Genomic DNA, 22,870 nt, shown 5'->3' with positions numbered 1-22,870 from the left:
AAGTCCATAAAAGTGATCTGCATAATTGTTCAAAGGTTTAAATGTATATATTATCAGAGAAGAGTGAAGTAGGCTGAATTATTTTAGCATTAGCAAAGAATATAGGAGATGAGGGAAGTTTATTTATTTTTTTACTGCAAATAGCATAAAAAAATCTGAGTTCCAGCTGCTCATCGAGAATTCCAGAATGTGTCATTCAGTCTGAATGTAATCTCTAAATTACCAGAAAATATGTTTTAGTAAAAACTGATAATATAAGACATCACAGTGATGCTTTGGTTAATGTTGCATTTCAAAGATTCAACGATATGGGTTTAATTTGCAACCCCACCAGTTTGCGTGGAGTTTGCATCATCTCCCCTTGCCTTTATGGTTTTTCTCATATGCTGCAGTTTCCTAAAATCTGTGTGTTAGTTTGAGTGAAATGTTTAAAATCCCCTGGTGACTATATGTAATAATATTCATATTACTAACCTTAACTGTGCCGGGTCCTCTCAAACACAGTGGGTTACAACTCAGGTTGTGCTGTGACCGTGACAGATACTTTACAAGTTAGGAAATTAACTAAGTTAAATCTGCATGTTTGTTTTGTCCCAGAGATCCACAAAGGGGGAGATAATAGGGCACAAAACAAGAAACATTTTTGTGATGGTGTAAGGTCTGACTAAACATAAATGCCTAAGGGGTAACAGGGCCATTGTTCTCAGTAGACAGCTGTGCATATTTATTTTTATCTGTGCCTACACCGTATCTTCAGCCACTGAGTTCTCACACTTTAATCCTGCTTAAGACTCAATGAACGAACATGCTACAACTCTTTTTGGTCCTTTACTACCTTGGAGCCATTTGTTCAGGGTCAAGAATTGCTCCAGATGTAAATCAGCCACCATAAAGTGTTTGTGCCTGACAGACCCAGCTGTCACTACAAATTTAACCAAATATACACATACAGGGAAAGGGAACAAGAGGCAGCACTTAACTAAAACCATAGCTCAATGTGAAAATGCATGAAAACAAAATAATCTTCTTCCCATATTATGCTAGACTATGGAAATATATTTAGAGTTTCTGTTGGACTTCTGCTACTGGTTTTCATGTTAACCTGTCTGTTCTACAGTAGATCTTACATGATGTGAATAAAAGTTGCACATCTGGGCTGAATAAATAAATACAGTTGATACTGACGTGGACTGAAAAAATGGCACTAAGAAAAATATACACTATTCGTAATTCAATAAAAAAAAAATTTTCTATAGGTAGACAGCAAGTGTGTTTAGAATGACCTTAACTAACCTGGTTATTCCCACTTGCCGAAATACATTTGGGCACTCGGATTAAGAAGGTAAATTAAGTTCAGGTGGGCAAGTTTTGCTTGTAAAAGCAGAACGGACATCAGATACACAAAGAAAGCCTGCATGTTGAATGGCAGACTGCAGACTACCAAACTGTATTTCGCTAAGGGCAAGAAAACAGTAAAGAGTCGTAAGTATTTATCTTGGTTTTGGTCTGTAAAGCATCTCAAAAATAGGCACATTACTGTTGCTGTGAATAAGTAGATCACTTCGGTATTTGGTTTGCAGAAAAGAGGTGCATGAAAAACAATGACAGCAGCAAAAAATACTCAGTAAGCATGGAAGATTGGGAAGCTTGTGAATCACTGAAATTTAAAATAATACTGAAGCATGGCCTTTACAAAGTTTTTAAGGTGGGGCACGGGCCTATGTTGGATTCTTTGTGCCACTTAGTTGTATTCTCGTGGCATGGATTGTTATGCCCCTGAAAAAGACCATTTCCAGGAGAAGTGATAAATGACAGGAAAAGATCCTTATACTTGTTTCTGGCAATTAAATACCCTTCAACATTCAAATATCATTATTTTTGTATAAAGAAACCCAATGTTGGCTACATAGCATAACTCTAAACCATTTTCTCACCATTACTAACCTTGTAGGATGGATCCATGGATGTGTTAGGTTATCAACACATCCCATTCCTTACATCAGCTTGAATTATCAGGAACAAGAAGCAGGAATTATAAAAAACTTTTTTTGCCAATTCTGCATTGTACCAGATTCTGTGTTCCTTATGCCACCAAAACCATTAATTTTTTTTCCCACTAAAGGAAGTGGAGTTTGGCTTCGTTGCTGGATACCATATCTGTGACTAGCTGTAGACGCAGGTGTGACATTCTCCTGTCCCTTGTTTGATACTTCAGTTATACACAACAGTTTGCTGACTGACTGACTTTGCAGTGTTTTAGCTGCTAGACTCAAGTTGGTTCAGCCTCCTTTACTCACTTTCATTCCTAACCACTAAACCACTGTTGGCTAAACGATGGCTGTGAACTGTTATGCATTAAAATTCCAGGATGGCCGCTGTTCATGGTACTCTAATACTAATGTCTGCAACCATGCAGTGTTCAAGATCAGTTAAATGTTTAGTTTTGCCAGTTCTTTCTCTGATTTGCTCTAAATAGCATTGTCGGTCCAAAGAACACTGAGCATATTGTTGAACATTCAATTTCATGAGAAAGGCAGGTTTACCTAATACAGAGACTACTCACTTTCTGTATGCGTAATTAAACAGTATATTATTAAGATAAGGCTCAGTCTTCATTACTTATTCACTTCTTCTTTGTTAAGTTTTTCAAATCTTATCACACATTTATACTAACTCTCACTGCTTACATTTAGCATTTCGGTGCTATTCTTCTTTGCTCCTGCAGATCCTGATAGTCTAAAAGGAATGTACTGGTGCTCAATGATATTTAACATTTGCTTTTATTTATTTAACAGACTTTTTGCCTAATAAGACATATAAAAAAAGCATTCAAAGAAAAGCAAAGGCTTAGCTGGATTGTATTGCTAAACAATGTAAATTTCAAGTTTAGTATCCCATTTTTTTCTGTTGTTCTTGCCAAGTCCTATAAACGTTCTTCAGCTAATAGGAAAGATTTTCAATTTATCTGCTTTTGAACTTGTGTAAAGCAGTTCAGTGTTCTGGGGAGTAGTATTTGTAGTTTCAATACATATCAGATTGTGAGAAAAGAATGAAAAATTTTTCCTTGTATATAATGTATTTATTGATTTACTTTTATTAAGGAAATAAATGGAAACATTCAGATTAATGATATAATGGAAATTCTCAGATTAGCCCAAACTTTGTTTTTAATTTTCTCCAACTTGAAACAGAAATAAAATTAAGTGAGGGATTTTCAATGAGCAATGAATCAAGAAATTAAAAAAAACTCATGAAATTCAAGTGATATGTATTTTAAATACAGTGGGTGGTTTATCAGACTGTAACGACAAATTCCAAAAGTTAAGCAATGGTACCAAATGGTAGAATATTGAAATTGTTAATAAAGATTTTGTTCTATTTACTATTTATAAAGTGCAGTATACTGAATTTAAGCATTGCATACTTACAACATAAAATAGCAGTAAACTCATTTAATCCAATTTATGGCATGGTTCAATGTATATTCATTGCTGTATCCTCTTTACATCATTGTACTTTTAAAAATGAAAGGCAGAAGATAACAGGGAGTGGAAAGACATGGTTGTCAACGTTTGGAAAGAAGAGAAGGCATACAGAGAAGAATTTTTAAAAATAGAAACGCTTTTTTGGTACATTTTTCTTAAAGTTAAATAAACAGCATCAGCCTATCTTGATATATATTTTAAATGTGCAATGGAAAAAACATTAATATTCACGGACTTTCATTTTTTCCAGTGTTATAAAATGGATTTGTAATTCAGCTAAGTGGAAATGTTTGTCATTGATCAAATCGTTATGTAGGCTAATATGAAAGTTAGAGCAAATTATTAAAGAATTTTCAATCAATCTACCATACAATAAAAGGTTGTGTGTGTGTGTGGGTGTGTGTATGTGTGTCTGGTCCCTCTGAGCAATCTGATTATTCAGTTTGGCTTTGGTGGCTCAGTGAAAGGGATGATGATGACATGATACATTGGGGATGCAAAGTTTAATTCCACATAGTGACATCTTTTTTACTTTAACAAAGAGGAGTAAAAATGGAGCATTTCAATGTCAACAAAGTCAATAATTTATCAAGCAACATTGGGTCACTAAATACTAATGAAGTGCAACCTGAGCCACCTTCAAAGACGGGAAGTATTCACAAGAATATGAGTGATGTTTTCACACAGGACAATGGGGGCCCGACTACCATTGGTTGTAGTCAAAAAGTGGACAGGAGTCGAGCAATGCGCCTCAAAACGACAAGAGTCTAAAATCAGTGCCTTATAGTATTGCAAATGAGAGAGGAAGTGCTGGGAAAGAGGCATGGAGACACTCAAGAATGCCAAAAAAAGGCATAGGAGGAATACTGAGGGTACACATACAGCTAGAGATACCAAAAATCAAATTTCTTTAAATTTTATGCTGTTACCTGGTGACAGGTAAGCACAGCTAGTTATAAATAAAGACTGACCTAATTAGCATGTGATGGGACAAATTGTCTTTAGAAGTCACATAATTAGTTAGATATAAACTTCTATGTATTAATATGTCCTTTTTAATGAACCTTCTAAATAGAATTTGTTTGACTGTCAGAGCTTATCCTAGCAACACTACCTACACAGCAGCAAACAAGTATTTTAGGGCCCATTCATGCATATAGTCATTTTGGGCTAATTTATAATTGCCAATTAACCCAACACACACATTTTGGGGATTTGAAAGGAATACTGAAGTGTCCAGGGAAAACCCTACTGCATAACAGGAAGACAGTGACTAGGTTTATTTTCAGTGTTTTTCTTCAGGTGTTATGAGGCAACAACACTCCAACACTATAGCAACTTATCTGTATTTATTTAAGGTGTTTTCAATGATTTCATGTTAAATGTTGGAAATCTCAACAAAAACTGCATCAAGAAACATAAAGTAATTTCGAGGCTATAATTCTAATGTTTCTGAAAAGAATCAATGAAGGAAATGGTACAATAATACTTTCAAAATATTAATATATTCTCAAAAAAATTCCATTATAAATAAATATTGAAAATATGCTTTGTTTAAAGCTTTGTAGAAAAAGGCATGTACTCTAAAACTGAGGTTTCATGGTGAGAAGGGCATTAATCTCGTATAACCTCCAAGAAACTTACTTGAAAGGAATAACACTCTTGTCTCCCACCACTAAGAAATCATGCTTGTAATAATAATTGCTCACGTGCTAAAATGTCTCAGCATCACAGAAGAGTAATTTTTGAAAGAAATTTCACTACAGTTATTAGCTGCAGGAAAAGCATGAGGGAGACAAAGAGGCAATATGAAAGACTTGACAGTCCTAGAGGAAAAATTATACTTTGCCTCCTCATTTGTTCAGTGCTGTCTTGGGAGAATGAATAATACTGCACATCATCCAGAGCTTATCATACTAACCATGAACCATGGCGGTGACAGCAACATGCTGGGGTCATACTTCTCTGCATCAGAGATAGAAAATGAGTGAGGACAGGAGTTACTTGCAATCTACAAGAAACATGAGACTTTGGAGGAAATGTATCTTCCAGCAGAACTATGACCCAGAACTCGGAGCCAAAGCAATGCTGGAGGTGATAACAAATAAGAAAAAATATTCTGGAGTGTCCCCGTGAAAGCCAGAACTATAACGCCAGAGTGAGTCTGGGGCAAGACTGCTGTTCATCAACAACCCCTATCCAAAGTGAGGATGCATGAGCAATTTTGTAAAGAATAATAAGTAAATAACACGGTATGTAGATTTGCAAAGCTTGATGGGACCTTTTAAAAACTGACTCATTATGCTAAAGATTCACTTCACAAATGCTGATCAAGATGTATACTTAATGAATTAGCTGTTCTCATTATCTGACTTGCTTATCCCATGTAAAGGTCACTGTGTACACGAATATAGCGTGCAAAGCAAGATTCAACCCTAAAAGACGTGACAGTGTCTGTTTTTCATTTTATTGCTACTACTACCACTAAATAATTAATAATAATAATAATCATCATAGACTGTTTTTCTATTATAATGCAACAGTATGCAAATAGTCCAATGCTATATTAATCAAAAAGACAAAAGAGAAGTTATTACTATAGAAGTTTTTGAGACACAAGTGTAGTTTTAGGAGGATGTTTTAGACAATCAGCAATTTCAATGTTTCTGTATTAATAATAATATGAATAGTGCAGAATAGAGTATTTATTATCAATCTTTTTTTTTACCATTTTGAATTTAGTCATCAAAATATTCTTATCAATTAAATCATGAAATGTAGTTCACAAATTAGAAAATACTCAACCTATCCAAAGAATGGAGTGCAGAGCAAGTCCCTTGTACATTTATTAGTAAAGGTCAGTAGCAGGCTTCTAAAGTTGTGTGTAATTAAAATTTTTATTTTCTGTAATGTCTTATTTGAGAGCTTTATCTGAATATAGTGGTTGTTTTACAGCTAATGGTGTTCTTCTTCATTCCTTGTTTTCTAAGGCTTTCGTCTGTCGTCTGTTTTCTAAGGAAACCTCTGCTGTGCTGTCTTAATCACCACATTCCTTGATGATTTTCCATTGCAGTACTCAAAGTGAAAAATGCTATTAATAATGATACATTTCTGGGTTTAGGCTATCAGCTTGTGATAAATGCAAATACAGCATTTCCGTATGCTGCTCACATCCTTCTGTAGACAGATCAAAGGTGCCAAATAACAGCTCAGAAAGTTTTTTTGATCGAAGCTGGACTATATTTAGTGATAGTGTTGCTACACTGAAAAAAAGACAGGAGGTGTTGCCTCACTAGCTGAACAGTGACATTACATGAGAGTACATATTTTATTAGTAACATGCCAATCATGCCTGTTTATCAAATTATACTAAATAAGGATATTACTTAACACACAATGGTACATTTAAATTATGTCTTTTAAAACAAGGCTTCACAGTAAATAAATCACACTATGTTGGGGAAAAAATCTTAAATGTGTAAAGAGATTGTATAGCAAAGTATTTTTTATATATTTCATATTTATTTCAAACATGCAATCTGCAGTCATGTGTAGTTAGTCAATATGACACCTTTTACAATAACCAAGATCACATGGTTAGTTAGATAGATAGATAGATAGATAGATAGATAGATAGATAGATAGATAGATAGATAGATAGATAGATAGATAGATATGGAACAAAAAACTCAAAGCAGAAAAAGTTAATAATGCTTTTTACAAGATAATTTATGTGAAAAATAAATCACCAAGACATACTGAGACATTGGGTACAGACTACATAGCATAAAGACAAAATAAAAAATAAATAAATATGAGTGTATATTGCAGCGGACTGATAGTAGTGCAATATTAGAATTTATACAGCAGAAAAGGTGTTAACTGAATTAGTTAAAGAAACAGATTAACATTAGAATGTTATAGGAATGTTAAAATATATTACACAGTATTACTACTTGCTCTAGCGTTTGGAGAAATAAAATTTATTTTTGAGTTAATGTTTGTTAAAATGCTCTGCATTTCTGTTAAAAAACACTATATTTCATTTGAGTAATGTATATGATTTTAAAAATTATGAAGTTATGGTAGAGTACAATTATGCTGATTGCTATTTACTTGTAAAAGAGACAAAATTATTTTGTTTGTTAAGTTTGTCTGGATTCACTGTAACTTTCCATTGCCACATCAAAGCTTTACGTCTTCCTACTAATTTAAGTTTCTTTGAAATATTCACTCTCTTCTCTTATATTCCTTTTGTGGTGATACCTTGTCATCGGCAAAAATTGTTACATTAAAGAAAAATTAAAACAGGGTTTTGCAGATTACATCTTGCTTTTTTATCATCCATTTTATGTAAACTTATGAGAAGAGGTAGTGTTTTTAAAAGATTACAAAATGTCTGGCTGATCTTTATCGAGGGATGGAGGAGTGGCACATGTTTTCTCAGTAATACTGAATCTTTTTACAGCAAACGAAAATGTTAATAAAACTACAAGGAAGTTCGTTTTAATAAAGTGCCCAAATTGCCAAATGTGTAATTAATGAAAAAACTTATGCATGTTTTGATCCTAACTTTGAAGCATTTCAAATTCCGTCTGAAAGTTGATTTTAGGTTTCACAAACTAAGCGTACCTGTAGCCACTCATCATTAGGCCGATCATGCTTTAAATTTTACATTATATGGCACATCTTTACTAAAAAATCCCATTACCAGTTAAACAATCACTTGAAATGTATTCATGTATCTGTATACACAAGATGGTCATCAAGTTTAATTTAGGACAGATTCTTATACGCCGTATGTACCTTGTTGTGGAAGATTCAGCAGTTGTCATGGTTTGGATAAAATCTTTTCTTAAGGAAAGAAAAATATAAACCTTCAGTATTTGAAATAACTAATTTGGTTAAATTAGAAATGAAATCTTTACATTGCTTAATGCGGGAGTGTTAAAATAATATTAATCATTCATTTCTTTACTTGAGAAGTAATAGTAGTTAGCAATACAAGCTGCAGAAAAAATCAAATTATTATAATTTTTATCATTACATTACCCTCATCCCAATATAATGGCAGTGTGAAATGCACAGTTGTACAATGTTGTTATTTTACGTTGCTTCATATTCTTCAATAAGAATGTAATTACATTTTAGTATTACAGAAAAATTATTCATATGCCTATAATTTGTTAGAAAAAAAAAAGCTCATTGCATTTGACTAAGTGTGGGGGATGGGTTAGCATCAACTGCAATTAAGCTGGCACATATTTAACACTGGCTACTCAGTCATTTGAGGAAATCAGCACTCCAAGACCCCAACTAGCTACAAAACATCATGGGACTAAAGGAAGCCATGAGATTTCAAACTTTACTTTCCATCTAGCTGATATAAAAACACTTTGGTAGTTAAGTGTCTAGATAAATATATAGAAGGTGTTGTTTTCATTAGCGTAAGGCACAGAGTTCAAATTTCCTATTTCTCATCTGAGTGTACAGACCAGCGACCGTAGACCTATGGGAGAAAAGAAACTTGATCTCTGCAAAGTTTGGATTGTATATGGAATTAATAGTAACCTTTTGAAAAAGCAGGAATGTTGGCCCAAATTTCGTGCAATGCCTTTTTTTGACCTGTTTTTGTGCCTGGAAATCAACTAAGACAGAATTGTCTTAGTTTGATGTGATTTATTCGTTTGTGTTTATTTTCAGAGTCCTGTTGTCAGCTAATTTGGAACCTCCTACTGCAGGTAGCTTTTGATTTATATTGCTGATATTAGTTTTTTATAACAGCAACAGTCATTTACTTCCAAAAAGGAGTGTCTCTAATGACTCAAGCACATTGTAATTGACCATAATTTGTGTCAGCAAAAGTGACATGCAATAATTAACTGTGAGTCAAGGAAACATTGTTCTTTACCAAGGTAAAGCACATGCCAAAACAGAAATGATATTAACAAGTTAACAGAGATAAACCAAATTATATTTGCAAGTATTTTCTCCCATTCGTTCAAATAGTTTCTATTCGAAACTGAGAATAGGATTTAGCCGTGTCTTAAGTTTACATTATCCATAGAGTAATTACCAAAAATAATAGATTTAGAGATTTACTGTTGCTCAGACAGCAGAGAAATAGTGTGTATGTGTTTGGTAAAAAACGTTGAACATACCACTTTATGATTAATATGTCATAATGCAGGTCTTTGGGTGCTTACATGCAGATATCAGACTTACTGTTATAATGAAACTAAGTTTGATTGGTAGACTTCAGATATTCACTATTAGCTAACATTATTAGCTATAAACTGCAATGTAGAAAAGCAATCACATTTTCCCTCCGAAGTAAAAAATATCAAAATATTCATTAAATTATTAAGACAATTTGACCTTAATAACATTTCAGACTTCTAAGGCTTTGCTTATACCCTCAATTGCCTTTACATATCTTACCAAATATGTTTGATTTTGTGCTGATCATATCAATTTATTAATCAAGAATACAGCCCAAAAATTGCAACAGTAAGTGTTTATAAAGCACTACAGCTTCTTGCTAAAAAGGATTGATAATTGCAACACGAAACATTCTGACTGAAATGCACAGTCCACACAGTTAAGCCTTTTAAAGCCATAAATCACAGAGAAATATTCTTGTCTGTATAAAGGTAAAACTAAACAATTTGCTTTCAAAGATGCAAAGACAACTACTATTGATTATTGCAAATAAACAAAAGTCATAGGCAAAAAAAAAAAAAAAAATCAGGATACATCTTAAAACAAAGTAGAAAAACACAGCTTGAGTTTTCAGGTCATTTATTATACACAGTGAAACATATCTTAAATAAAATAGCGAAGTATAAAAACTGTCGAAACACAAATCAATATTTTTACCTGTAGTTACAGGTTTTGCCTTTATACTTACAAAGCTGTTCTTCCGTATTATACTGCGCTTAATTTAGGAATACTGTGACTAGCTCTATTTATGTCATCTCTGCAGACGGGCCCAGCAGAGGTCTGATCATGTTGACCTGGTCTCCCTTATATGGTAGGTGAATATACCAGCGTTTCCTTAGCTGCACATGAGCAAAATGAAATCCAAGGTGCGTGTTATCTGAAGGCTGCTGTTCTCCTCCTGCAAAACATTTGAATATTCTGTCACTTCTGCACTCCATTACCTACAAAGAAAAGAAATTAGCACTTTACAGGCTCTGCACAAATAGTTGGATGGTGTTGCTTCTTTAAGATTTTTAACAGACACAAAGGTAGGGTTGAAAACTATTGATTTGTCTGCTATTTATTTATTTAATTTTGCAAAGGATCCTACACCAAATGTATTGTTTCTTTTAAACATTTTTGTTTTTTTACACTTTTAATCAAATCTGATTTCATTATATACCTGTAAAGTGTGCCTGCATTTCAGTTTCTCAATCATGTGTTTTTTCTAGCGTCTCTCTTACTCCAGCTATTCTATTGTTTCCTTAATTTTTATTCTATAGAATTGTTCCTAAGTTGTCTTTGGAATTATCTACAGTAGTATGAAACTGATTCAAGTATACAGCATAGAGAAATGTATCATACAATACATCAAAAAAATCTATCAATCACAAACAATATGCTATACATAGTAAATGCAATATATTATATATAGGGATGTGCATGTACATTATAAATGTGCATAGCAGTATACGGTGCATAGCACACTGCAAATAAAAACAATAAACTTTTGTTTATTCATATCAGCATGAAAGCAAAACATAACTATATATTTTATTAAAGCACTTATACACTATACAGCTTAAAAACAATACAAAACTTTAGCACTTTTGGACACAGAAGGCAGAATGTTATTATTACCTTTTAGGTGGCTTCTACTTGCAGATGGAATGCTTCCACTAGGCTGATGAAACACAGTAGTCTGTCCACATAGCATATGGCTGATAATTTGCGTAATGAGTTTATGTGAGAGAGTAAGTTTCAGTATCAGTGGTGAGATCCTTTGGCTAGATTGAAACCTGTAAGATGGACACAAGAGAAAACCTATGGATTCAGACATACAAAATAATGGGAGATGCCCTAAGGCTGCAGAAGCTGAACCTTAGGACGCAGTAATCAAATAGGATGCGTAAAGGATCTTCTGTTTCTTTGTCTTTAGATCGGTGATACTATCTGGAAAAGGGACTGCTGCTTAATGCTGCAAATAAATGACATACAGAGGGCTGGTGTTGAGCTGCTTGGTGTTCAGTGTGCGCACCCCCATTGCCTCTTTCAGACTAAAAAATCTTCCTGTAAAAGTCAACGAAGGAGTTGTTGCTGTTTCAGATAACAGCTTCTTTTTTTTTTTTTTTTTTTTCCCCTTTTGCTCAGACACTCGGCAGCCAGAGCCTGCAGCAGTAATCGGACAGCTCTCATTCCTACTCTACTTTCCCCTCCAGAGATTCTACACTTTGGCTATGGTTTTAAAAACAGAAAAAAAAACTTTTAACTCACATTGCATTATTGCGTCCATCATAGGCCGGTGTGCTTACTACTAAAAGCAGGGAATTGTTCGAACAAGTGGTTATGTATTAAATTGGAAAAATCTGAAGGTAATAAAAAAGGCAAAAGGGAAGGCAGTGGAGCCAGCAGCTAAAAGTACTGTAAGTCAATTTCTGTTTCTTTTAACATTATTTGAACTCGCTGCAAATGTTCTTTCTTTTGTAATACAAGCTTTTTATTTTTTTTTCTGAGGTTTTCCTGCTGGTATAGTTTGAAAAGGCTTTGATGTTTGACTTTATTTAATTGTGGCTCTTTCTGGGTTTGCTCTTTGTTTTGTTTTATTTTTTTTTTTTTTGTGGGGATAGATTGATGAAATGTTTCTTAAAATCCTTGCAAGAATGCTTTCAATGTTCATGAACACGATATAAAGAAGTCTGAAAGTGATATGTCAAATGTTAGAGCCCGAAAAATATTGACAACAACCAGTAGCAATATGACAGAAAAAGACGAAAAACAAAAATCTTATGTTCCAGGATTACAGAAGTGATAGGATTTGTAAAACTTACAGAGTGACAGGTCTGATTTATTTCTGTAAAGCGAATATTATTCTTTACCCCTGTAGAGAACAGCCTAAAATGTGTTGTAATAAGAAGGGGAGCTCTTAATTCCATATTAGTAAACATATAAAACAGGTGTATTACAACACATTTTAAGGACAGAAGAGGAGTGGATAGATTTGACAGAGTATGTTGGAGCAGGAAATCCTTTTGCTTAATAAGTTTAAATTTTCCATGCAGTAAGCAAAACATACTGATCCCCAAAGGAGACCCCCTTTTCAGACTGGCAGCATAAACAAAACCTACACACTTAAAACATTTGACATTTAATGGCATCTGCTCCAGCCTGGAACATATTAGTGTGAGACAGAAAAAGACAGAGATAGAAAGAGAGACAGAAAGAGGGTGGCCAAAAACATAATGTATTCTTATTGTGGAATATTACGAAAAATTGCAGTTCATGAAGAAAACTTTTCTTTTTATTGTGAGTGCAGAATACAAGCAACGATTGTTAAAATAATACTTACTAGTCTTTGCTTTATATTCCTTTGGCATGAATACAGCCAATACTCGTCTTGTGTTAATTAAACATTATTTCTTTATAAATGAAAATAATATGTACACTTGTCAGCTATACTTTGATTAAATTTCATGGGACTTGTTAAAAACTATTAGTTTCACTGATTACAGTATTTAGATATATGATGTATTTAAAATCAAACACACTCATGTATATATAATAGTTTCCCACACAAACACACATATATATTTAGCCTGAAAGGTCACTTATTGTTAGTTCTTTATCTCTGCCCTTTAACTACTGTTTGTTTAATCTTCTTTACTCATTATTTCATACAATGAGTCCATTTCTCTGATTGTTTGATGATGATTCACCTTATGTAGATTGTTTAACAGCAGTATTTGTTTCATTAAGGCTTTTATTTATTTATTTTCTTTTTGTGAGTACGTTATTTATTTTAAAGCTTTAAGGTTTCCCTACAAGCGTCCCTCCTTTTCTCTGTCTCTGTCTCCCTCTCTCCCCGTCGGATTCTCTTCGTCGGTGTGCTGAAGGCCCAATGTGTTTCATATGTTTGTGGCCGAGCTCTTTCAGAGCTGAAAACTCTGTACGGTGAAAGACACAGCAGGCTAATTGATACTGCCTAGCTCTGCTCTTCATTAGAAAGAGGTACAGGAAACAAAAACCCAAAGCATATTTAGAGTGATTAGATAGGTGAGTTGTTTACAAAATACAGAAGTGTGTTATTTTGTTAACAGGGTGCTGTCTTTCCCTGCAATATGTTTCAAAGGAGAAGGAAATGGGAATTGAATGTCTCAGATTAGCTCAAAAATCAATTCCCTGCAATATAAAAGGCTGGAAAACAGTTCCTTTGCCTTTATTTACTTTTATACAATAAGAATATTTAATTCTTACCCATGAATTAATTTAAAATACCACATCTATTGGAAAATTAAACCAAATTTAGTTTTAACAATACATATTTGCAAAATATTCTGCATGTTATTCAATTTACAAAAATCGAGGCAATACGCAGATATCAAACTAACTTTTTTGTGAGTACATAAGCAGGTAATTTGCATTGCTCTATTTATTTATCAGATTACCATTACGAATGACAGTTTGCATGACCTTTTACACAAGGAAATATTAAACATATTTACTAATTTACCATAGGTGAAATACGCTACAATATGTATCACAAAAATATATATTTATAAACATCCTAATTTTGGAAATGTTAATGTGGTAAAAATATTTTCTTAACAGAAACTCAAGGGATCTCACCTTTAAATTAATCCCATCAAGATTACACGTCAATATAACTAGCTGCTGCTTAAAGCTTTTTTGCTGTTCTGAGTCCTTGTTTGTGTTGTGTATATTTAAGTATTCATTTTATAGGGATTTTTCTTCTTGTTCTTCTTCTTCTTCTTTTTTATTGAATGAATGAATGATCCCATGCCACTGCGGTAGGGAGAATGTGATAAAATGCGTACCTTAAATCTTGTTTGATGGACTCTCAGAGTCAGTGTGCCTTCTGGAAATAATTTTGGAGGTTGAAGAGCACAGTATTAACAGATTTAATGTAGCTATTCAGTGGATTGCTGAAGCACTATGTCAGATTTAACAAAATGAGGGAGACAAATTGAACATCAACAAACCACACATCTGCAAAGAATTACACTTTTAATTAAAGAAAAGTGAAAAGCGAAAAAAATGATGTTTTTTGCAAGTTTCACCTGATTTATTTAAATTCCAATAGGATTACCTGTTGGAAAATTATTTTCCAGCAATTAATAATTAAATAATACAATTTATTTTGGATAAAATTCTTTGGTTTATCATTAAACAATGGATTACTGAAATTTCCTAATGGGTCATACAAGCTTTGTTTTTCTTCTCTAAAATTGTGAAAGAGGATTTCTATTACTAAAAATAATAAGTACAATTAATGTCTTACAAAGCAGCTATTGATAGAGATATGATTTGCCATTGCCTTCTGAAACTTTACTGAATTACTCTTCTACAGCCATAGTAAAACAGTGCTCTTGTATGTTTTACTTGTAGTTTACATGTCATTCTTCTCTGAATCTGAATAAATATATAATTGTATGGAATTACTGTATCAGGTAGAAAAAGAGAAATCAGATAGTATGCTGAGAATGTGTCTTGGTTTTGAGATAGTACCTTTTGATTTACAACCTAAAAAAAAATTTAGCAAATTCATCATAGCTGTATTTATGTTTAATTTTGATGCCAAGATAAAAAGAAACAAGTGAAGTGTAGCATTTTGTAAACTGTGACTAATTTCACTCACATCTGTGTCCAATTGTTGTCTGCATCTACATTCTTTGCAAGTAGATTTATTTTTCCTGGGCCACCATGTGGATTCAGCTGACCAGCTTAAGTGAGGATTAGTTGTTTTAAAGTTATTTTGATTAAAGCGATGTTTTTTAAACCTGGTAACACACAACACATGCTTTACATAATCTGTATAACTTGACAAAATATGTAGAGTATACCCTATAAAACTTAACACAGTAAATATATGCATTGGTATGGCTGTGGAAGCATGACTTCTGTACCTTACTTACTGTGTATGATGTCAAAATAGCATAACACAAAAGTCTGCAAATTATCACAATAACCATAGAAGATTAAAAAAAATGTGAATATAAATGAAAAAAAGAATAACAAATAGTAAGAGCATACAGTACATTAAATAAAAATGGATGGTATCATAAATGCAAATGTTAATAACGCTTAAAACTGGATGCAATGAATAAGGGACAAATGCAAGTTGCCTAGAACACCCAAACAGCAAATGACATAATGTTAAAAACTAAAATTCAAAATTCCAGTAAAAGAAAAAAATCATTTTTAAATATGAGGTTTAAAGTTCTAAAAAACATTACAATGGAAACTGTGTCTATGTCAATTTGTTAGTATTACTAATTATTAATGTTGCTATTTGCACTATTTCCAAAGCTTCAAGTTTAATGAAAAAAATAAAAATTGTGCATTATTTATATAACGTTCATTAACCGTAACAACATTTGCAAAGTATTATTTTGGAAATCAAACAATGTTTGAAATAAGGCATTAGTATTAATGGTATTTTGCATATAATTCAAAGGCATGTACTTCTCACTTAAAAAAATAATGATTAGTTAAAACATTCATAAAACATGGCATGCATTCAGTACATTTACTACTATAAGTGTGCAGAGATTATGAACACAAACAGGCTGACCTCTCGGGATTCATGCTGCACCAGTATTCGGAGTTCAGGAGTGTTTAAAGTCTTACAGTATTTGCTAATGAAAACATGCATTTCTTAAAAAGCGTAATGAAAAACGATGAACAAACAGACATAAGTGAAGAGTGTTTGGCTTATTTAGATGACACTTAGAATGCCTCATCTCTCCTGTCTTTGTTCTACAATCATCAAAGAGAAGGCAGTTCAGGTTGAATTGAAATGCACATCAAAGATGGTGAATGCAGACTTTTAGACAATATATATTAGGCTTTACAAGAGAAGGGTTTGTTTTTGCTTTCAAGCAAAAAGCCACTCTTCACCTGGGCTACATCACCTGCTCGTAGTCTGTGCTGACCACGGTGAAAAGATGAGCATCTCTGCTAACAGCATATCGAAACTTCAGGTCAGCCAAAGCAAGAAACCTCACTTTTAAAACAGTACTGTTTCAAAATTTAGTCAGCAAAAGCCATAAGATTGGTATAGCATATATTTAACTCCTTAATTCATAAAGTCTTTTTCAGATACTATATGTTATTTATTCATTTATTAGTAAAAGAGTACCATCCATTAAATTTCTTTCACAGAGAATGAAGATTGTTAGATGCTTTTAGATATGGCAGGCTGAGTTTGACTAAACTAATAAAAATCCTAAAAGCTTTAAACAAAATTATTGACAATGATGGATAATGTACAGTTAACTTAATATAACATTTAGAAATTGTTGGTTCCCTGCATGGATGCTAATTTCATTCAGATATGTTAATGTTATCTAACAATCGATCTATGTGTAATAAGAGAATATGAAAGACATTTGTTTAGTCATATATATGTGTCTAATACAAGTGTAAATATTTACATGTGTGTATATATATCTATCTATCTATATATATATATATATATATATATATATATATATATATATATATATATATATCTATATTGGTATTGGTATATAAATGTGTATTTCCATATAGTGTGCCACACTACATTTGCAAAAAGAAGCAAAATGCACATAAGATTTACACGTCTATATGCATATACTCAGACTTCAACACACAAACACTCCCATAAATATATTTTATGTGAGAGAAAAAAATACATGGGAGATAAATTGGACTTTAAGCATGAATGAGAGAATATAAAAGACAATATGTGATCTTTACACAATGATAGACATAAGTCTTATATATTAAAGCAGAGAGAGAGACATAATAAATGAATATCCAACTTTTGGCACAACTTCAGATTTGGTAGTTGGTCACGCAACACTTCACTACCCCCACCGCCACAAAAAACACACTTAACACTATATTCCAATCCATGAAAACGCAATACTGCAGATCTGAACTGACACAGTCTTCAGGAATCAGCCATGATAATCATTAGAAACTGTCAGTGTTCAGGGGAGAGGGAGTGGAGATATATTTCAGATAGTGTCAATGAAAGATGAAAGATCTTCTGAAGATGCTAGGGGTGTTCTGCTTCAGTTACTTCCGTTCAACAAGTTTATTTTCCAGCAGCTACTTCTTGCAGGCATATCTTCCTGCTTACCTTGGCTAAGCTGCTTTGCATGCTGATTGGGGGAGGGTTAATCCAGTTTGCAGCTGTCGTAGGCCAATGATGAATCACCTTGCCGTCATTTGGCTGCTTTCCTCTGACATGGGGAGGAGGGAAGACCTGAAGAAGGAAACAACAGTAGAGGGTTTAACCTAAAGACAATGTGCTTCTCTGTAGCATGGCCTCTTCTTTTCCCATTCTGCTAAAGAATAATGTTATTTCAGACATCTTGTACTGAGGAATAGATGGGGCTGGACAGTAACACCAACCAAAAATAACAAGGAATTCCATTGTTTGTGATTGGCAGGTGAAAAATAATATATCTGATTCAGATGTTTCTGAGCCATCCAATTCCAGGTAAGGACATTAATGATTTTTTTTCACAAATGTTTTAACATTGAATATAACATCACTGGAGCTTTACTCAAAAAAGTTACAGTGTCTGTCAATTAATATCTAGTTTTATTCATAGTATTTGAAACAGCACATTTTTACATATTTGACATCTGCTTCTTTCAAGCTTTTTATGCTAATACTTTATAAAAGAGAGTTGAAAGTACACAACAAAATTTTGTGACAGATTTATTATACTTCAATTTTAAATTGTGCTTTAGGCTATCTAGTTTGAAGGTGTACTTGTTTACAGTATATAATAGGCACTTTAAAATATTAAAGCATCTAGAGCAGTTCTTTAAAAGAGAAAGAAGTGCTGCTTCATTTAAACATCTCAGTCCTTCACGTTTAATTTAGGTCATGGATTATAAAGTAAGGGTCTTGTATTTTGTACAGTTGTAAAATCACAGCAGTTACATTTAAGGAAGCTCTATGCAGTGAGATTTTGTAGAAAGTTGTAATTCTTGATGAACCAGTTAACATTGTTTCAATTAAAATACACCAGGAGAAGTTGGAAATTGTTTTTGTCATCATATTAAAATAATAATGCTTGAAAATACTGTTTCAGTCATTACTGAAAACAGTTTTGAATGTTTTATATATGTTATAAACTAATTGTTGAGTATCTTTATATAATGCAGTTAATACTTATTTTTGTCATAAGCGTTAATGTGATTTAATTTTACTAAACTGAAGGCATGATAGTCAGCTGCTTCACACAAATATTTTGTTAGACTGGTTTGTATATATGTTTGAGACTGTCTATGCACATATTCAATGCAAGCTAGACATGATCCCTTTTCAATTGGGCACGCTTTATATAATCCAAAAGACAAACAATTGAGGGGACATAATAATGTTTTTAATTCAGCAGGCTTCACAGGAAAGAGAAAAACAATTATGTAGTTTGCCAGAGTAAACGAATGCATTAAGGATGCCTCATTCCCTGTCAGTGAGCCATGGACTTGAACAATTATTTCAAGTGCTGTATTTGGTTAGAGGATCTTTAAAGCAAAATTAACTTTCAGTTGGTAAAGACCATTATACTGAAACTGCACTAGACTGTCTTAACCTCACCAGATATGGTAATAGTAACTGTATGTTGAATTAGTTCGCTTTACGTTTCAGAAAGTTCTGTAAGTTTTAGATTTTTTCTGTCTTAAACATTTCCTATTATAAATGCATAGTTGTAGAACTTACTTGATATTCTACAACACGTACTTCAAATGTGTCATTTCACAAAAAAAAATACAGTTAATGCATGCATTTCTGTATATATACATTATATGCATACACACAAATACATGCATATACTGTATATAATATAGTGCCTAAATATGGTGTGTGTTTCTAAAATCATTTACACATATATGCATATTTATATAGAGATATGGATAATACAGTAGTGTGCAATTCACATTTTATTATATCAAATAATGTTTATTTTTATTTTGCTCATTTGTATTTATTCATTTGCTACTTATTTTAGTAGACTGAGAAGTAATGTTATTTATTATATCATATTTAGATTTTCAGTGGTATTACTATGTATACATTGTTTTGTTAGATATTGCTAAAATGTATTGTGAAAACACTTTTCCATTTTATGTATTAGTGCCAGTAATGCTATGTTAGATTAAATCAAATTTAAAGACTAAAGACCTGTGTTGTATTAGATCAAATTATAAATTATTAAATATAGGCAAGCCAGAACTCTTTTGTGTCCACTTAGTGATTAATTTAAACAGCTAAATCCATTGTTAATAATGGGAATCGTAGGAATATATATGAAATAAGTTTGACAGAAGAAGCATGCTGTGAAAGATCAACCAAATATCTTTAAAAAACACAGACCAATGACATATTAACATATCAGTTATCCAACATGCGGTGCTCTGCAAGCTTTTCATTGACCTCAGTTGTTTTGTTGCAGGTCTATGGAAATGCAGGATCTAGCCAGCCCACAAAGCCGAGTAAGTGGAAGCGCTGACACTTCTAATGGTCCAAAACTTGACAACTCACGTATCAATAATAATTCCATGACACCAAATGGCACAGAAGGTGGGTGCCTGTGGCTTTATGTCCTTTGCAGTGTGTGTGGTGGGTTTTAAACAATTTTTTAGGTTATATTTTTTAACTAGGAGATTGCCGGAGATTGTCAGAGTTTTTCTTTGAAGTCGATGCCTTTTTACTATGAGCTCTTTTTTATTGTTTATTTCCGTACTTATATCTCAAAGGTGCTTTACAAGAAACATTGATGTGTATGTATATGTTCATACACATAAATATCAATATTCTTGAGTTGTTTTGTCAAGTTTACAAATTACGCTTACTCATGAACTTAATTTTGAGTGAATCACAAAATTGAAGAGGGCTGGAGGGCTTAAGTTCAAAGACTTTGTCTTCAGTTCAGCTGCAGCTTTGTTTCTGTTTTGTTTGCACTGTTTTGGTTTTCTTTCTTTTACATTACGTTTGATAATTTGTACTCTGTTCTGTAAAGAGAACAATCAGCATTTTCCACATCCTTGAAAATCCATGGCCACCATACTCCCACTGTGGTATCTAACAGCAAATAATTTCTAACAGCATGACCTATAGATTATGTATTTGTTTAGAAGTCAAGTGGCTGGTATTCACTGGACAACAGAGTTTTTCCGGCATGCCTTGATTTATTTATGCATTTTGACACACTATTTAAATACAATTGGTGCATATTATCACCTTCATTTCCATTTTTTTTTATTTCCTTAGGTGATAGCATCACTCTGCTCAACACAGCAGACTGGTTGTTAAGTTCTAATACACAGACTGCAGGTTTGTGTAGTTTCCAGTCTAATAGAAAAGGTGCAGTACTTCAGAGGATTTCCTTATTCAAACACATTTTAATTTTATAGCTCTGTTGCAAAAAGAAACCTTTGTGAAGTCTGGTTCAAATTAGGCACATATACTGCTAAAGTGTCATAAAAATATAAAAAAATACAAACCAATATTTATTATTCATATTTCACCATTCATCCAACTGAACAACGCACATTATATTGACTAGTAAAACAATAAATCAAGAAATTAAGGAGTTCATTGGATTCAGATTTTGTTGATTCTGTTTCTGAATTACTTACATGAATGTTGTCAATAATAACATATATACATTCTACTAAAAGTATTAATTTTCAGAAGTATTGCACCTTTGTTAAGAGGCTTTGATTTGTGTCTGAGTTTTATTCATGGTTCAGCACCTTTATTTTCAAAGCATGGCTTGATGTTCCTCAAAAAAAAAAAGAATACAACACTGATTGCTTTCTTCAGTGAAAAAAATTGAATGACAATGGCAGTATATGACAGCCTACAGATATTTTTTGTGTTTTTGAATGCATGACTTGCTTAAACACTGGTCAGAGCAGTTTGTTAGATTCATTTGCATGCTCTTCTACTGTTAAACATTTGTTTTTTTGTGGACTGAGCACATGGGGGAACATCAGTCCTACCGGTGAGAAATATCTGTCAACAGTGTGAGTCTGGGATTTAAATCGGCAGGTTTCCCTAGCTGGGCTGCAAATTTGTTTTCAAGCATGTGTTAAAAAAAAAAAAACAAGTTTTTGCTCAGACTATTATAACATGATTATTTGTTCCAGGAAGTGAACACCTATTCTCAGATGCATTAAATGTAGACAGTTATACAACTCATTTGTTGACATTTACAATGTCATTTAAATTGTGTTGATCTTCTACTATAAGCAAGGAAATTTGTTTGTAACACTGAAACATATCCAAGTCACACTTATCCTCCCGGAACATTGAAAAAAGACAATTTGAGAGGTTTTTGTGGTGCTAGGCGTTTTCAAGTATATGAAAAGTAGCTTACCACTTGTTGTCTTTAAATTATAAATGAAATATTTAATAAAGGATCAGATGTGAGCTTGTAATCTTGTTGTGTAAGTAATTCACTTCTTTCATGACACAGTTAGCAGAATGGCAAAAAAGGGCTTGTATCTAAAATTTAGCGATGCGTTGGATATCTGAATTACACAGTGCATAACAAGAGCTAGACTTCATGCTGAAAACTGTAAAAGGTTTTATTTCAGTCCTATAAAGCAGTATGCTGGTGGCAGGCTGTTTATATTGTCATTTTATTCCAAATATATTGTTTTTCACCTTATGTGTTATTATGAAGCCATTATAAAACATGAACCTGTGACTTTCATACAATTATAAACCATATTTTGTTATGCTTGCTTTTTTACTTGTACCTGAAATTCAGTTGCTTGTGTTAGCTTTTTTTTTTTACTAGCATAAAGAGAAAAAGTATTAGGTTACACTGCCCCAAACGATCAAGCTCTGGTTTGTCAGAAAGAATGTCAATATCCATAAACATATATTTGATGAATTAAAAAAATGAATCATTTAAAGTAGTATGATAAAGAAGCAATCAATGTTTTGGGCCAGTCAGTCTTTGTGCCATATGCATGTTCAACTGTTATTTTACTAACGTTCTCTCTTGCATGTTAACAGTTAAAACAGAGCCAATGAGCAGCAGTGATATTGCCACATCAGCAGCAGACGGGTCATTAGACAACTTCTCAGGTTCAGGTAAGATAAGGCAGAGGTCTTCCCAAGGTCACATTCTGTTTGTCAATTTATC

The 22,870-nt window shown here is 33.0% G+C and overlaps 1 protein-coding gene across 14 annotated transcripts in view; it reads left to right on the top strand.

Annotated features, from left to right (window-relative positions):
- Positions 1–10,630: 10,630 nt before the first annotated feature.
- The window catches only part of eya1 (EYA transcriptional coactivator and phosphatase 1), a 68,216-nt gene continuing 55,976 nt past the window's right edge, over positions 10,631–22,870 (top strand). For 2 of the 14 annotated variants that reach the window (XM_028803622.2, XM_051929395.1), the window contains exons 1-4: positions 12,020–12,109; positions 18,146–18,195; positions 20,165–20,292; positions 22,741–22,818. In XM_028803622.2, coding sequence (XP_028659455.1) covers positions 20,169–20,292; positions 22,741–22,818 — 202 coding nt within the window. In that variant the 5' untranslated portion in view covers positions 12,020–12,109; positions 18,146–18,195; positions 20,165–20,168. Of the gene's footprint in view, positions 10,736–11,837; positions 12,110–17,713; positions 18,196–20,164; positions 20,293–20,982; positions 21,046–22,740; positions 22,819–22,870 lie in introns of those variants that run through there. The other 12 variants (XM_028803613.2, XM_051929394.1, XM_051929391.1 and 9 more) reach the window with 12 other exon arrangements.

The sequence above is a fragment of the Erpetoichthys calabaricus genome, chromosome 6, assembly GCF_900747795.2.
Source record: "Erpetoichthys calabaricus chromosome 6, fErpCal1.3, whole genome shotgun sequence".
Lineage (NCBI taxonomy): Eukaryota > Metazoa > Chordata > Cladistia > Polypteriformes > Polypteridae > Erpetoichthys > Erpetoichthys calabaricus.
This window is presented reverse-complemented; position numbering and strand designations above follow the sequence as displayed.